Source organism: Dromiciops gliroides, chromosome 4 (genome assembly GCF_019393635.1).
Source record: "Dromiciops gliroides isolate mDroGli1 chromosome 4, mDroGli1.pri, whole genome shotgun sequence".
NCBI lineage: Eukaryota > Metazoa > Chordata > Mammalia > Microbiotheria > Microbiotheriidae > Dromiciops > Dromiciops gliroides.
Window position 1 is genome coordinate 239,317,448 of NC_057864.1, and position 17,203 is coordinate 239,334,650.

Consider the following 17,203-nt stretch of genomic DNA (forward strand, 5'->3'; position numbering starts at 1 on the left):
CGGATCCGGGTAACCAAGTGATCCGATACCCCCACGGACTTCGTGCCTCATTATCTTAAAAAGACAACCAATTTTTCTTATATATCCATATTCCTCCCTAACAGGAGAAATCATAATTATCAGGACGAGATTTGATCTGGATGTATGATTCCATCAAAATGAGAACCACCCACATACAACTCTCTGAAATCATAGAGTGCAACTCCACCTTGTGTCTAAAACATTCCCTAACCCTCCTACCCTACCCATTTTTGGGAGGAATGGCAAAAGTACAAGTATCTGCCTCCTACAATCTAAAAAGAAAGCCAAAAACAGACACATGGATAAGAAAATAATTTTTATTATAAAGGGTTGACTTGACATATTAGGCATCCCCTACTCCTGCAACTTCAAAATGGGGGTGGGGGGTGAAGCAGAAAGGGAAATGGACAAAAACACCAATTCAGACATGCTCCATTTTACCTTCTCCCTGTTTTCTCCTTTCCTCTAGGCGAGAGCTTGCCAATATCCTATCCATTTCTAAAAAGGGTGGGGATAAGGATCAGTGCAGTTTAGGCTTCAGGACTTTCTGCCCTCTATCCCTTAAGCTCTGGAGCACCACTGACATGCATTGCTTCTAGTGGCTTCCTTTCTAGTGGACACTCGGGGTTTCCTCTCCCTCAGTAGGCATCTTAGTTTGAGATGGAACTATAGGCATCATCTCTGGTGGAGGGCCACTCTCTTCCTTAAGGTGGCCTTGATGTAGACGACGAAGACGAGCCAGCTCTCTCTCAGGTGGCTGCTGCCAATTGTACCATGGATACCAGGAGGTGCCTGCAACTAGGGAAGGAGCCATTGGGGTACAGCCCACAGCTCCATGGGAGTTGCTGAAATCATTATCCCTTGGCTGTACCAGTGGGATGTGGTAACTGAGTAAACCTGGGGAAATGAAAAATATGGGGGGAAAGGTATCAAATAGAAGGTACTATAATTAAAGAAGGCAATATGGGGTGTCATGAGGCAAGGAAAAGTTGAGAAATGAAAAGTGAGGAAGAAGGATGAAGGGCTGATTGATTTAGTTTAGGGATAAGAGATAAGGCATTAATGAGACACTAATATGCTAAGTGAAATGTATAGAGAAAGGAAAATAGGAGGGCAAAATCCCTTCCCAGACTTTCAGAATTTGAACTTCCTTATCCCTCCCCCACAACATTCTCTCTCTCTCTCTCTCCCCCCACCCCAGGTCCTCCTCCTACTTCTAAGATACTTTGTCCCCTTTCTGACTCTCACCATGGTCTCTGGCCTTCAGGATGGCTGCTGTCAGCTTCTTATGCTGCTTCATACAGACACCTTGCAAAAGAAGAAATGAGGGAGGGAAAAAGGGGAAAAGGGAGAAAATACAGTCATCTTATATTGTCGTAATGTCGACTGCCATAATGTTGCCTCTGGGAATGATATGGGGTGGTGGTGGACTGAGATTTCAGGAAGAAGGATTCTTCCCACTGTACAGATTAGGAATTTAAGGCCCAGAGAAGGTAACTAAGTCCCACATCTAACTGGAATGACGAAATGTGGGGACAACCAATGTAGTAACAAGAGGGAACATTCTTGGAATTGAAGGTTAGGGAGGCTCCACGGAAAGAGAGGTCTGCAGAAAAACTGTTCAAAGGAGAGGGAGCTGTAGAGCAGAATATGGCAAGAGGCCAACACTTGCTCCTTCTCTCCTTTGAGAACCATTATCTGTTTAACCACATTCCACAATGATTACCATTTCAACTCCTTGGCACTTGTGGGCTCGTTTCTAAAATTCCATAATAGTTATGTTGGATCAAATTTTAGGAAGTAAATTCCATTTAAGTGTTACAATTTAAAGAACTCCTGTGATTCAAAGTAAAATATCTGTCCCTTTGGAAATCACTTATCCCTCATTTACCTTTTAGCTATATCTCTATTTTCCGAAGTTGAGTTTGCTCAAAATAGAGGACACATAACATTTTGCCCTTGTCCACATACAAGTCGATACACATTTATGTGTATCCTTTATACCTTTGCTATTAGACTGGAAATTTTCCCAAGGCTGAAACCTACATCCTCTCTGCCTTTTTTAATTCTCTAAAAAAAGTCTAAATGAGGACAGAAATTGTTCTCAGTAGAAGCAGGAGACTAGATGGGGAAAACCACACTATAAGGGGTTGAGATCTAACCTGTGTATGGAGCATGGAAGATGACACCTGTGTGAGCACAGACAAACTGTTCCAAGAGCTTCACATTCTGAAGAGAAAGAAATGGAGGTTGCAGTAATATAATATCACAAGAGGCAGCAAGATGCAGTACTCCCTCTCTCTAGAATAGCATTTCCTACACTTAATTCCAAACTTCCCCAAATCTCCTGCCATATTCAATCCTCAGCTCATCCATGAAGTCTTCCCTGGTTCTAAGACAACGGTGCTCTAGCCTTGTGTACACCTAGTACCCAAAGCCTATACCAAATACTGTTATGCCAGATTTAGCTTTTTTTTTTTTTTTTGGTGAGGCAATTGGGGTCAAGTGACTTGCCCAGGGTCACACAGCTAGTAAGTGGTAAGTGTCTGAGGTCGAATTTGAACTCAGGTCCTCCTGACTTCAGGACCAGTGCTCTATCCACTGTACCACCTAGTTGCCTCAGCTCTTTTTGATATACTAACTATTGCAAAATTCTTTCATCCCTTTCTGTGGACTAGAGAGATGAGACATGATTAAATAATCAAGAAATATTAAGTGCCTATTACATGCAAGGCATTGGGAACATAAAGACAAAAAATAGTCCTTGTTCTCAAGTAAGAAAGAACTGTAAGTTCTAGAAAACTTGAATTCTAGTCCAGATTTTGCCACTTGCTAGCCATGCAACCTTGAGTAAGTCACTTAGACACATTCTACAGAAAATTAAATTCACACTTTATTTGTTTTGGCTGTGGCATGACTTATCTCTCTCCAATGGTTGTGATGCCTACCCAGTGGAAGTTTCTAAGCCCAAGCCTCCTAGAGTTGGGGGGTGCTCCCAGCAAGAAGGGTAACTACACTTAGACTTCAAGACCTGGACGTTCAAGCTCCCACACTTGTATCACATAGCCACATCCTAGCAATCCCTTTGCCTCTTTCAAATAGGTCCCTCATTTCCCCTGGGGAATAATGAAGGTTACTTAATGCTCCAGCACATATAGAAACATCCAGTGTTAGTGAGGAGAGCCACAGTCACTTTGCATATTGTGAAATCCCCCAAATAATAAAGGTGATAAAGTCCCAAATACCCACCTTTCTGCCTTAATATCACTGGATAGGTAGAGGGAAGAGAGGAATGCTTTGACCAAAGTTTTGTTTCCATTTTTCTTTTTATGCTGACAAGACACCAAATCTGGAAATCCTACAACCTTGAAAAATATCCATTTATTGGGACCAGAAGAAACCTCATACTGAATTCTTACCTCATTCACTTTAGAGTCCTGTCACTGGAGGAGTGAAGAGAGGTGAGATGAACCCTTGTTAAGAGATGTTGGAAGAGTGAATTCATGTTTCAGGAAGGGACTGATTAAATGACCTCTGGAGTCACTAAAATTCTGTGATTCTGTGATGGTGATAATATGGTACGTCTCTCTAGTTCCTAAAAGACAATACATACTCCCAAGGCAGTTTCTCTTTCATCCTTCCTTTATACTACTGTCTCCACGCTTCTATTGCCCCAGTCTGGGATTACTCACATTACTCAAGCCTCTCTTACTCATGTGCATCTAAACAAAGTTAGAAAAAAAAGCACAAAACTGTGCTGATTTCAGTCCACTACAAATTTATGTTAAATAATATCAAATTGGCCCTCACTGCAACACGGCAATCCTTTTACACCTTCCTAATCAATTCATCATCCCAGTCACCACACTGGGCCTTTCCAAACATTTTCAACCCACCTCACACCTACTATGACTGCTTCTCTCTATTCTCCTACCTTCGTCCTCTCAGTTGAGAACTTTTGCTCATATTTCAATGAAAAAATTGAGGCCATTAGCCAAGAGTTCCTTCTCTCTTCATTCTCCTATCACTCAGAATGCCTTCCCCCCAAATCTTCTCCTTCATCTCTTCACTAGAAGAGGTGGCCTCTTTTTACAAAGGCAAACTCCTCAAGCTGCACAAATGATCTGGGTCTGTCCTACCATCTCTGGCAGAGTGCTTCTCTATTAATGCCTACTTTCTCACTAACTTTCAATATCTCCTTGCCTACTGTTTGTTTTTCCCCCATCTTCAAAAAACCCTCCCTTGACCCATCTGTCCCTGATAGCTATCATCCTATCTCTCTCCCCCCTTTTGTGGCTAAACTCCTGGAGAAGGCTGTTTACAACTAGTACCGCCACTTCCTTTACTCTTGTTCTCTTCTTAACTCTCTACAGTCTGGCTTTCAACCTCATCATTCAACTGAAATTGTCCTTTCCAGGAAGTCACTAATAATCTCTTAATTGCCAAAATCAAATAGCCTTTTCCTCAATCCTCAGCCTTCTTGACCTCTGCAGTTTTTGATACTATCAATCAACAGTCAATAAATATTAAGTGCTAAGTTCTGGGGATACAAATAAGGGGGAGAGACAGTCCTTGCCTTTAGAAAGTAGGGAGGCAGGGATGATGGAGAAGTCAGGGAAGTCCCAAACTGGTGCAGCCAAGCTGGAAATGAGATGTATGAGCTGAGGTCTCCCCTTAAACTGAGACTTGGAGTTCATGGTCCTACCCTCCAATCCAAGCAGAGTAGTAATGAGGTAGAGTACCAAGGCTGAGGAGATCTTGCAGGATAGTGAGCTTATCTCAGTAATGAGCTTCCTGGGGTAGGGTGATGAAGTCAGTGTTGTTGTTCAGTCATGTCCAACTCTTCATGACTCCACTTGGGGTTTCCTTGGCAAAGGTACTGGGGTGGTTTGCCATTTCCTCCTCCAGCTCATTTTACATATGAGGAACTGAGGCAAACAGGGTTAAGTGACTTGCCCAGGGTCACACAGGGGCAGCTAGTTGGCATAGTCAATATGCTATTGGGCCTGGAGTTCAAATCTGGCCTCAGACACTTATTAGCTGTGTGACCCTAGGCAGGGCACTTCACCCCGTTTACCTAAATTCTTAATCTGTAAAATGAGCTGGAAAAGGAAATGGCAAACCATTCCAGTATCTTTGTGAAGAAAATCCCAAAGCAGGATCAATAAGAGTTGGACACAACTGAAACTGCTCTCAAGAATGACAAGGGTCACACAGTTAGTAAATACCTGAAAGCCAGATTTGAACTCATGAAAATGAGTCTTCTTGACTTTTGACATTATGTCCAAAACTGAATTCACTATCTTTCCTCAAAACTCCTCCTTTTCCTCCTAACTTCTAAGTTACTGTAGAGAGCACCACCATCCTTCCAGCCCCACCCCCAAGTTTATAACCCAAGTATGATCCCTAACTCTTAATTCTCTCCTGATCCTGCATCCAATTTGCCACCAAGGCCTGTCAATTCCTAATATTTCTCATGTAAGTCCTTTTCTCCCCTGACACTGTCACTACTCTGACTGCAACTACCCTCAACACTTCATGCCTGAACTATTCCAAGTCTTCTTGCCTCAAATCTCTCTCCAGTCTAGACTATTCTCCACTAAGCTGCCAAAATGACCTTCCTAAAGTGTAGACCTCACTGTGTCAGAACCGCCCCTCCCCAATAAACTTCAGTGGATCCCTATTACCTCCAGGATCAAATATAAAATCCTCTCTTTGGTGTTCAAAGCCCTTCCTTACCAGGTTCCTTTCTATCTTTTTCCAATCTTCCAGAAAGAATACTTAGTTACCTCCACAACTGTGACCCAGTGACAATGACCTCCCCAACTCCACATTTACTCTAATTCTTAAAAGAACTGCTAGATCTATCTTCCTTATGCAGTCCAATACATACATTTTGGGAGGGGGTGTGTGTGAAAGGACAATATGAACATTCTAACATTTGGATATCTATAACAAAGATTCATCTATTTGGAATGCTACTTTTTATTACAAATTCATGGAGGCCAAAAATTGAAGCTTTTTAATTGAAGTTTAATAATCTACTAAAAATTACAAATATCAGCATACTCTTTGTTCTACATGATCCCTTCCAGACCCCTCGTTTCTTCTGCTGCCATCAATCGGTAAAAACCCCTCCTTTTTTTGAGGTTCAAAATAACCAGATATATCACCCAATTCTCACTTTCACTGTTTAGAATGTTTTCCCTCCAAGCTCAGCTCAAGTACTAGCTTATACATGAGAACTTTCCTGATGCCTCTGGTGCTAGTACCTCTCCCTAAAAGCTGTCTTGCTTAACTATTCTCAACAATACAATCCCAAAGGACAATCCTATGAAACATACTCTACACCTCCAAAGAACTGATATTGATGAAACAGACTGAAGCATGCTATTTTTCACTTTCATTTTTTTATTCAAGTTTTCTTATACAAAATGACTAACATGGTCATGTTTTCCATAATCATACATGTATGACCTCTATCTGATTGCTTACCACCTCAGGGAGGGGGAGAGGAGGGAGGGAAGGTGGGACAAAAATTGGAACCCAAAACTATAAATAAAAATGTTTATTACAGGAACAAAAAGCTGTCTTGTATTTACTTTGTACATGCTTATTTTTCTTTTTACATATTTTTTCTCCTAATAGAATGTAAGCTCTTTCACTGCAAGGAGTTCTTCATCTTCGTATTCTCAGCACCTAACACAGCCCTTTCCACATAAAGAAATTCTCAACTTCCCAACCTTCATGCCACTTCAACTACACACAGCAAACATCACATGGGTGATCTTGCTATCACACAAAGTGTTCAAGATTCCATGATCAACGATTCTGAAATTCCTTTAGCTGACCTTAACCTACCAACATTCAGTATCTCACTGGATGCCCTAACTCCTTTTAAAACTAGCAGACTGTCCCCACAATAAACCCTAATGTCATAATCTTCAATCTCTCCCCATATGATCTATATACAACTCCAGGTTTCCCCACCCTTAAGAAAAACCCTCACCTGACTGATCATCATTTTTTCATAGCCAAACTCCTAGAAAAAGCTGTTGATACTTCTTACTTTCACTTCCTAACTCCCTTCTCAACCCTTTGCAATCTGACTCCTGACATACTTTTCTTTCCAAAGTTACCGTTACCAATAATTTATTTTTTTGTGTGGGGCAATGAGGACCAATAATCTTTTAAATGAAAAATCTGCTGAACTTTTCTGAAGCCTAACTGCTCAATCTCTCAAAAACATTTGACATTTTACCACTCTCTCCTCTTGGTAACTTTCATCTCTGGATTTTCATGAGACTGTTCTCGCTTCTCTTTTCTCCTATCTGACCCACTCCTTCTTTGCCTCCTTTGCTGTATCATCATCCATATCACATTCCCTAACTATGAGTGAACCCCAAGCTTGGTCCTGGGTTCTCATCATCTCCACACTCCTACTCTGGGCAACCTCATCAGCTCCCATGGGTTCAATTATTATCTCTGTGAAGATGACATCAAGTTCCATCTATGCTGTTCTAAGTCTCTCTTATGAAGTCTAATCCCACATCACCAATTTCCTGATATTTCCTACTAGAGATCCCACAGGTTTCTCAAACTAAAAATGTCCCCAAAAGACCACATTATAAAATTTAAGATAGCTTAAGACTGCACTAAGACTTTTGAGACAAACTGTATATCATCTGGAACTCACTCATCTTACAAATTTTCCAGTTTCTGCTACGGGCAAAACAAATCCTTTCAGTCAAACAGGCTCAACATCTCAGTCATCTGACTCCTCTCTCCTCTCCTTTACGCCCTCATATATACAATCACTTGACAAGCCCTGCTGATTTTAACTGCACAACCTCTTTTGCATCCATCTCTTCTCTCCACTCACATGGCTACAATCTTAGTTAAGCCCCCCCCCCCCATCACCTCTCACAATAGCCTCTCAAGCCTCAAGTTTCTGCCCTCTCCAATCTATCTTCTTCAGAGTTGCCAAAATATCTGAATAGTCCTAAAGGTTTGGTTATATCACTTCCCTGCTCAATAAACTCCAGTGACTACCTATTACCTCTAGTATCATAAATGTAGAGCTAGAAGAACTTTAGAGGCCAGAGTCCAACTGATTTAAAAAAATGAGAAAACTAGGACCCAGAAAGATTAACCCATGATAACACATATAGTGTCAGAATAAAGACTGGACTTAGATCTTTTGACTCAATAATCATGGGTCTTTCTACTATGCCTTGTTGATCCCTGATAAAATACAAATTACTCTATTTGGTATTCAAAGTCCTTCAAGAATGAGCAGAACCAGGAGAACATTGTATATAGTAACAAGCAACATTGTGTGATGATAAGCTATGAAAAATTTAGTTTTCAGCAATACAATCATCCAAGGCAATTCCAAAGGACTTACAATGGAAAATGCTCTCCACATTCAGAAAAAAGGACTTTGGAGTCTGAATGCAAATAGAAGTATACTATTTTCACTTTATTTGTTGTTATTTTTTCTTTCTTGTGTTTTTTTCCTTTTGTTATGATTCTTCTTTTACAACATGACTAATATGTAAGTATGTATAACATGATTGCACACATATAACCTATATCTGATTGCTTGCCATTGTGTAATTTAAAATTCTAAATGTGGGTTCTAATCTGTTCCCCCAGTTTTGGGGGGAAATGACTAATATCACTGATAAAATGAGTTTAGATTTTTAAGGGTTTATTGAAACATAGAAAGAGAAAGATTGAGAACAGAATTCCTACAACCTCTCAATCCTATCTTTCCTCAGCTCCTCTCCATGGTTCTCTGCCATCACCACCAAGTCATGAACCAAAAAGACAGTGCTCTTCTCGCAGGCTCCCTTTCCTCCTTCCTGTCTCCTCCCAAAATGGGGAGGTTCTTCAAGCTGGTTGGTTGATTGGGCCGGAAGTTCAAAGTTTTTTTAGATTCTGAGAACCATGCTTTCTTAGGTACTCTCAAGTACCAGCCAGATGTGCTTAGAATCTAGTCAACTACTAATCCAGTCAAATCAGCCAGTAATCCACTCAGGTGGGCTCCTGAGTATCTGCCAAATCTCATCTATCACATTCCATTATCTTGACACCATCTTGGGGGGGGAGGGGGAGAAAAATCTGGAACTCAAAATCTTACAAAAATGATTTCTGAAAACAATCTTTACATGTAATTGGAAAATAAAATAAAATACAACCAAATTGGGAAAAAAGTAAAAAATAAAAAGCAAAACCAAAGCCCTTCATGACTTGGCTCCACCCTGCTTTTGGAGCCTTGTAACAAAGGCTCCCATTACTACTCTTCACAAACTCTTCAGTCCAGCCATGCTGACTTAACTAGCTGTTTTCCCACAGAAAAGACTATCTCCAGGCCCTTGCACTGGCTGCCTCTCCAAGTCTGGAATTCAGTTCCCTCCTCACCTCCATATCATAGAATTCTTAGTTTCCTTCCAAGCTCAGCTCAAATACTACCTCCTACATGAAGCTTTTCCTGATTCTATACTTCCTTCCCCAGCTGCTGGTGTTCCCATAATGATTTTTGTATCCTCAGTTCCTGCAAATGATAGGTGTTAAATTAATTCTTATTAATTGAAATATAGTATTTTAAGAAGGGAACACCTGAAATGGCTGCTGGATGAAAATGAGAAAAGATGTCAAGGTGGTTCCCTTATAACCACTCTCTTTTAAAAGTTGGAAAATGTGGAGATTCAATTTAATGGGCATTTATTAAAAAATACGTAACAATGTGTAAGTCATGGTGCTAGGCACTGGGAATATGAAAAAGAAAATAAAGATCCTGCCCTCAATGAGTTTTTAATCTTACTGAGACCCACAAGAGGCAAAAAGTGAAGTAAATACAATATGATTTGAATAATGAAGAGAGCAGAATAACTAGGAGAATGAGGAAAGGATTTCCACAGAAGATGGCCTGAGACATGAAAAAATCTAAAGATTCTATGAGACAGAAGTGAAGAGGGAAGCAAATTCTAGATACTGAGGCCAGCAGGTTCCATTTGTTGGAACATGGAGGAATTACATGTCAATGAAAGGGTTCATTAATTAGTTGTTTTTTGTTATTTTTTGCAGGGCAATAAGGGTTAAATGACTTTCCCAGGGTCACACAGCTAATAAGTGTCAAGTGTCTGAGTCTGGCTCAGGTCCTCCTGAATCCAGGGCCAGTGCTTTATCCACTGTACCACCTAGCTGCCCCCATATGTTAATTCACAATACATTCAAAGGCGGGTTTGGCTTTAAATAGCAAGATAAGGATTTTGTATTTTATCCCAGAGGCAACAGAGAGCTACTGAAGATTCCTGAAAAGGGAGGTGTGGAAGATTATTTTGGCACTTGTGTGAAGGATGAATTAGAGAGGGCAAATATGGAAAAAGGGATACTGTGGCACACCTGCTACAGTACAGTAAAGAAGTTAATAAGAACCAGAACTAGGCTAGTGGCTCTGTACATGTTGGGAAGGGGACGGATGTAAGAGATGCTGTGGGGATAAAATCAGTAAAACTGGGTAACTGACTAGATAGAAGGGATAAAGGAAAGTAAAGAGTTGAGGATAATACTGATGTTGCAAGCCTGAGTGACTAAAAAGTGCCCTCAAAAAAAAAAAGGAAAGAAAAAGGATGGATAAAATTCAGCTTTAAAAATAAAAACAACAAATTCTAGTTTGGGCATACTAATTTGATATAGCTATGATTCGTCTATATAGAGATCTTCAGCAGTGATGTGAACTAGAGCTTGGGTAAGAGTATAGAACTATATATAGATTTGGGAGTTAGCTGCATAGAAAGAGAAGAGAGCTCAATACGAAGTTCTGGGGAACATCCATGGTCACAGGAAGAGAAATATGGATGACCAACTAGCAGATAAGAATCAAGACTAGTCAGAGTAGTATGAAAAGAATCAAGAGAAAGTAGACTAAAAAGCCAAGAAAACTTTTTAATTTAATGTAATCAAAATCATCCATTGTGTATTTCATAATATTCTCTATTTCTTGTTTCGTCATAAACTGTTCTCCTTTCCAAAGATCTGAAAGGTAAACTATTCCTTCCTCTCCAAATTTACCTATGTTATCACCTTTTATGTCTAAATCATGTACCCATTTTGACCTTATTTTAATATAAGGTGTAGGATGTTGGTCTATGCCTAATTTCTGCCATACTATCTTCCAGTTTTCCCAGCAGTTTTTGTCAAATATGGAGTTCCTGTCCCAGAAGCTGGAGTCTTTAGGTTTATCAAACAGTACATTACTAAAGTCATTGACTACTGTGTCTCCTGTACCTAACCTATTCCATTGATCTTTCACTCTATTTCTTAGCCAGTACCAAATAGTTTTGATGACTGCCACTTTATAGTAAAGCTTCAGATTTAGTACAGCCCACCTTCCTGTGCATTTTTTTTATTAGTTCTCTTGACATTCTTGACCTTTTGTTTTTCCAGATGAATTTTGTTATTATTTTTTCTAGTTCTATAAAATACTTTTTATGTAGTCTGATTGGTATGGCACTGAATAAGTAAATTAATTTAGGTAGAATTGTCATTTTTATTATATTAGCTCGGCCTATCCATGAGCAATTAATATTTTCCCAGTGATTTAGATCTGATTTGATTTGTGTGAAAAGTGTTTTGTAATTGTGTTCATAAAGTTCCTGGATTAGTACAAACAGCAGCAATGCAGCCAAAATTAGAAGGGATGCAGAAAGCTGGGAAATAATTTTTATAGCCAGTACTTCTGATAAAGGCCTCATTTCTAAAATATATCAGAAACTAAATCAAATTTATAAGAAATCCAAGTCATTCCCCAATTGAGAAATGGTCAAAGGATATGAACAGGCATTTTTCTGTTGAAGAAATCAAAGTTATCTATTCCCATATGAAAAAATGCTCTAAATCACAAGTGATTAGAGAAATGCAAATTAAAATAACTCTGAGGTACCACCTGACACCTATCAGATTGGCTAATATGACAAAAAAGGAAAATAATAAATGTTGGAGAAGCTGTGGAAAAATTGGGACACTAATGCATTGTTGGTGGAGCTGTAAATTGATCCAACCATTCTGGAGAGCAATTTGGAATTATGCCCAGAGGCTATAAAGCTGTGCATACCCTTTGACCCAGCAATACCACTATTAGGTCTTTTTTCCCAAAGAGATCATAAAGAAGGGAAAAGGACCCACATGTACAAAAATATTTATAGTTGCTCTTTTTGTGGTGGCAAGGAATTGGAAATTATGGGGTTGCCCATCAATTGGGGAATGGCTGAACAAGTTGTGGTATATGAATGTAATGGAATACCATTTTGCTATAAGAAACGATGAGCAGGCAGATTTCAGAGAAACCTGGAAGGACTTGCATGAACTGATGATGAATGAGATGAACAGAACCAGGAGAACACTGTACACAGTATCATCAACATTATGTGTTGATCAACTGTGATAGACTTGATTCTTCTCAGCAATACAACAATACAAGAGAGTTCCAAAGGACTCATGATGGAAAATGCTCTCCAAATCCAGAAAAAAAAAAAAGAACTGTGGAATATGGATGCAAATTGAAACATACTATTTCTTTTGTTTTAGGTGCTGTTGTTTTCCTTTTTTGAGGTTTTCCCTTTTTGCTGATTCTTCTCTTATAACTAATGCAGAAATGTTTAATGTTATTGTACATATATGACCTATATCAGATTACTTGCTGTCTTGAAGGGGGGAAGGGGAGGGAGGGAGAAAAATTTGAAACTAGAAATCTTATAAAAACAAATGTTGAAAACTATCTCTACATGTAACTGGAAAATAATAAAATACTTTTATAATTTAAAAAAAAAATCAAAAGCCAAGAAGAGTTTCATGGGGAAGAGGGAGTGGTTATAGTGTCAAAATTTGCAGAGAGATAAAGAATAATGACCATGAAAAATCATCAAATTTAGCAATTAAGAGTTCAATGGTGACTGACCTTGGGACAGTTTGAACCTAATCCTGGGGTCAGAAGCCAAGTTGTCAAGAGTTAAAACAGTGACTATGAGGTGAAGAAATGGAGGCAATGACTGCAGATGGCATTTTTCTTATTTTCTAGCATTTGTGAAAATGAGAATAAGAGCTTGAGGAGATGGTGGGGTTAAGTGAAAGTTTTGAAGGATAAGGGAGACTGGGCATGTTTGTAAGCAGCTGGTAGAAAACTGGAGATTATAAAGGGGACACTCAAGGCGGCAAGAGATGATAATACCTAACACTTATATAGTGCTTTACTTATGTTCATTCATTTAGTCCTCACAACAACCCTATGAAGTAGGTACTATTGTTTTCCCAATTTTATAAAGAAACTGAGACAAAGATTAAATGACTTATCCAGGACCACACAGTATAAGTGCCTGAGGCAAATTCAATCAGAGGTCTTCCTGACTCTGAAGTCCTATGCTCTATCTACTGTGCCACCTAGCTTCCTGAAATGATGAGATAAAGGGACAAGTAGGAAGGCTGACCTTGAAAGCCACCTCCTTTTCAGAAACTGGAGCAAAGGAGGAAAGAATACATACATATGTTATGTAATACTCAGTCATTTTGAGGTATAAAGGAAGAGGGCAGCAAAAATATCATCCTTTAAGTAGCGTACATAACCCTAGTTCCTGAGGTAGGTAAAGAGCATTATGAAATTTAGAGGTTCCTTACTCTAAAGTCCACATGGAGCTTCTGATCCCGGCAGATGGGGCAAGGGTTCCCAGCAACTTTGTTTCCTCGCTGTAGGAGATAAAGGAGATGGGTAGAAACTTCAGGGAATTAGCACACATGCCTTTTGTCAAGGTCCCTCCAAACCCATCCTGCCACCCCTGAATCTCTCCATGCCAGGGACCCAACTCCTTTTCCTTACTACTCACAATGCATGTCTTACGGGTTCGCTGTGGTGGGATGCCCCCTTTGTGGTTGCGTCGATAGTCAGCCCAGACTGGACTAGAGCCATAGCGACTCAGGTATTCTGGGAAGGAGGAAAAGGGGCAGGGGCAGGGGCAGGAGAAGGGGAAGGGGAGGGAAGAGAGAAATAATTTATTAAGAGTTTACTATGTGCCAAACATGCTAAACACTTTACACATATCTCATCTGCTCTATAATAATTACTAGAACTACTTCACTCTACCTTTGTAGCCTTAGTTCATATTACTTTCCTTTAGTTTTTTTTTTAGTTTTTTTCGTTCTTTTTTTTTGGGGGGGGGGTGAGGCAATTGGGGTTAAGTTACTTGCCCAGGGTCACACAGCTAGTAAGTGTTAAGTGTCTGAGGCTGGATTTGAACTCAGATCCTCCTGACTCCAGGGCCAGTGCTCTATCCACTGCACCACCTAGCTGCCCCGATTTGTTTTTTTAATCACAAACTAAACCACCCCACAAAATTGCCCTAGATATCTGTGTTTTTGCTTTTACTGTTCCCTATGCCTAGAAATGCTACCCCCATCTTAGATACAACTAAATGACCACACCTTTGAAAAGCATTTCTTACATCCAATTTGGTGGTAATGTTTTCCTCCTTTTTTACCACTTAACTTAAACAGTCCCCCACCCCATTTTTTTGCACCTCTCTTCTATACTATTCATTTTCATATTCTGTTTTAGTAATTTTCTATGACTTATCACCTTCTCTATTATATTTTCCCTAGAGATCATACCCTATTCATCTTTCATTCCTTCACTAAATATTTAATAAACACCTATTTGGTAAAGAGTTAAGTGCTGGCAGAAACAAAAAGTTTAACCAAAAAAAAAAACCCGTGGTTTTCTTACCCTCATGGAACTTGACACAAAGACTGATAATTACAATATACAATGATATATGGCAAATATATTAGAGTCCCGAAATAAAATCTTATGTAAGAAAGAAACAAGGAAGGACATTTCTGAGAAGAATTAGGATGAAGAGGGCATATAGAAATTTAACATGTTCTGGGCATTCTAGTCACAGCATATATAAAAGTTGAGAAGAGAAATAACAGTTAAGGCTTGAGAGGCAGAGTACTTTAGAGATTGTATAAACCTCAGTACTTAACATTTGGTTCAGTGCTCACAGAAGGACAATGAAGGACAAAGCATTCCTATGTTGTCTATTCTTGCCTTTAGGTTCTACCTACCACAATCCTCTGGACTGATTACTCTGTTCCCCTTAGTCTCCACATTTTCCCTTCCCTCTTCCCACACCTTCCTGATGGGGGTACCTTCTGTCTCCAGATATTCCCAGGGAGCATCCTGATAGGGGGAGACAGGAATGGAAGATTCTTCCTCAGGGGGAGCTTTGGTGCTTAGTGGCCGAGCAGCAGCCTGTGAAAAAGAACAAGGGAAGGTTTAGGAGGGAAGTTAAATATCTTGTTCTTCATCCCCTAACCCTCCCTCAAGAACTCTTGAGGTTCTGTAAAGGTGTCAAAACTGGTATAGTGATGTACAGTAAGAATGTGTAAAGAAATTAGACTTAATCTTAGTCCCCAAAGACCCAAAAGTGATGAAATAATGTGAACTAACAAATAGGGTAATTAGGGAAAAGCAACTGTATAGAGGTGTGCCAAAAGTCTTAATATAGTTTTAAGCTTCCCTTTAGATTCTGCCCATAGGATTTAATTAAGATTAATTAAATTAAAAGATTAAGAAAAATTAAGGGGGCAACTAGGTGGTGCAGTGGATAAAGCATCAGCCCTGGATTTAGGAGGATCTGAGTTCAAATTCGGCTTCACTACTAGCTGTGTGACCCTGGGCAAGTCTGCCCTGCCCCCCCCCCCCCCCCCCCCCCCCCCCCCCGCCGAAAAATTTAAGAGAATTGACATTAAGAGAAAGATTAAGGTTACAAGAAATCTATATTCCTAGGAAAAAAAAATACATAAGTTCCTAAGAGTGGGATAAAGTATAGAGGAAAAGGTTATGTTAGAAATCACAGGATACCTGTGATATACATACAATCTCCATCTCAACTCTGTCTCTGAATCATTGGTCTTACCTTGCTTAATAAAAACTTGTCTCCCATTCCAGAAGGGTGAGCAACCTGAGTCCCAAAGCTGGGATCAAAGACCCCAGCCCTATAATTAACCCCAGAGTGACATTACTCTCCTCACCCTTCCGGCTAACCTGCCCCATTTCAGGGAATAGCAACTGTGGGAAGCAGCCCTCCCCTTTTTACCCCCAACTAAGGACTTCAAGGTGAGTAGTGAAGCCAAGGGTTCAAGAGACCTAGGTAGTGGGGACCTGGGGGTGGAGTGTCTAGAGGGGTTTTGGGTATTGGTCTGACAGACGAGACCTTCAAGACAAAAGGGGCAGTATCTTGAGCTCCTCAGATCCTCCCTACAACAAATGATTGGAGTGTAAAGTAAAGTATAGCAGTGTACCTTGAGGATCATAAGCCCCACTCAACATGTCAGATGCAATCAAGGACCACTCCTTCTATCCAATGGTTCACACAATGGACATACCAGGAGCTAGTTGGGCCTCTATCTACTTGGACAAAAGGAGCTAGTTAAGGCCTGAGTTCTCAAGAGCTAAGTAGCTAGGTGGGGTAGGAATGGAATTCTCAGGTCAGACCTCTTTTTCCTCCACTGTCTGTCACGTGAACACAGTGCTAGGGAAAAAAAAATATGCTGGGGGGCTGCTACAGCAATGTAGAGAAAGGCTCCTTCTGGGCCACCATGGCAACGCAGCACACCCATTCCTCCTTGTCGGTTACCATGGGAACATTTAAAGGTACTCAGTATCCATGGGAACATTTAAACTCAGTATATATGGACAACCCTTAGCAACTACGTAGCACCCTTCAGCATGCGCCCCAAGTCCAGGGACAAGACTCAAGAGATTGGGTAGAGGGAGTGCTGTAGCCAAAACAATCGAGACTGGAAAGGGGTGAGCTTTCTGCTTCCTCTACTCGACCCTGGGAAGTTCTTTCCGGATCGGGCGGGGAAGGGAAGGCGGCCAGACGGAGCCGACTCAAATCAGGGACGCGGGCTTCGAAGGGGGAAGACAGCGGGAGAGGGGAAACTGGATAGATACCTGCGCCCAGTGGACACCTCTGACAGGTGCGAGGCCCGGGAGCTGCTTAAGCAGCAGGGTTAGGAGAGAGGCCGCCATCTTGGTGTACGGATAAGGGAAGGCGTGGGGAAACCAAAAGGAGTTGCGCATGTCTGTAAGCAGGCTGGGTGGGGCTAATGCGAGAAA

The 17,203-nt window shown here is 40.5% G+C and overlaps 1 protein-coding gene across 1 annotated transcript; it reads right to left on the minus strand.

The window, feature by feature from the left end:
* Window positions 1–324: 324 nt before the first annotated feature.
* MRPS18B (mitochondrial ribosomal protein S18B) lies at window positions 325–17,167 on the minus strand. Its single transcript, XM_044000861.1, has 7 exons — window positions 17,039–17,167; window positions 15,229–15,331; window positions 13,905–14,002; window positions 13,699–13,767; window positions 2,184–2,250; window positions 1,270–1,329; window positions 325–918 (listed from the first exon to the last, which is right to left on the minus strand). Exons 1-7 carry the CDS (start codon window positions 17,165–17,167, stop codon window positions 632–634), a joined length of 813 nt encoding a protein of 270 aa, XP_043856796.1. The 3' UTR covers window positions 325–631.
* Between the last annotated feature and the right edge of the window lie 36 nt (window positions 17,168–17,203).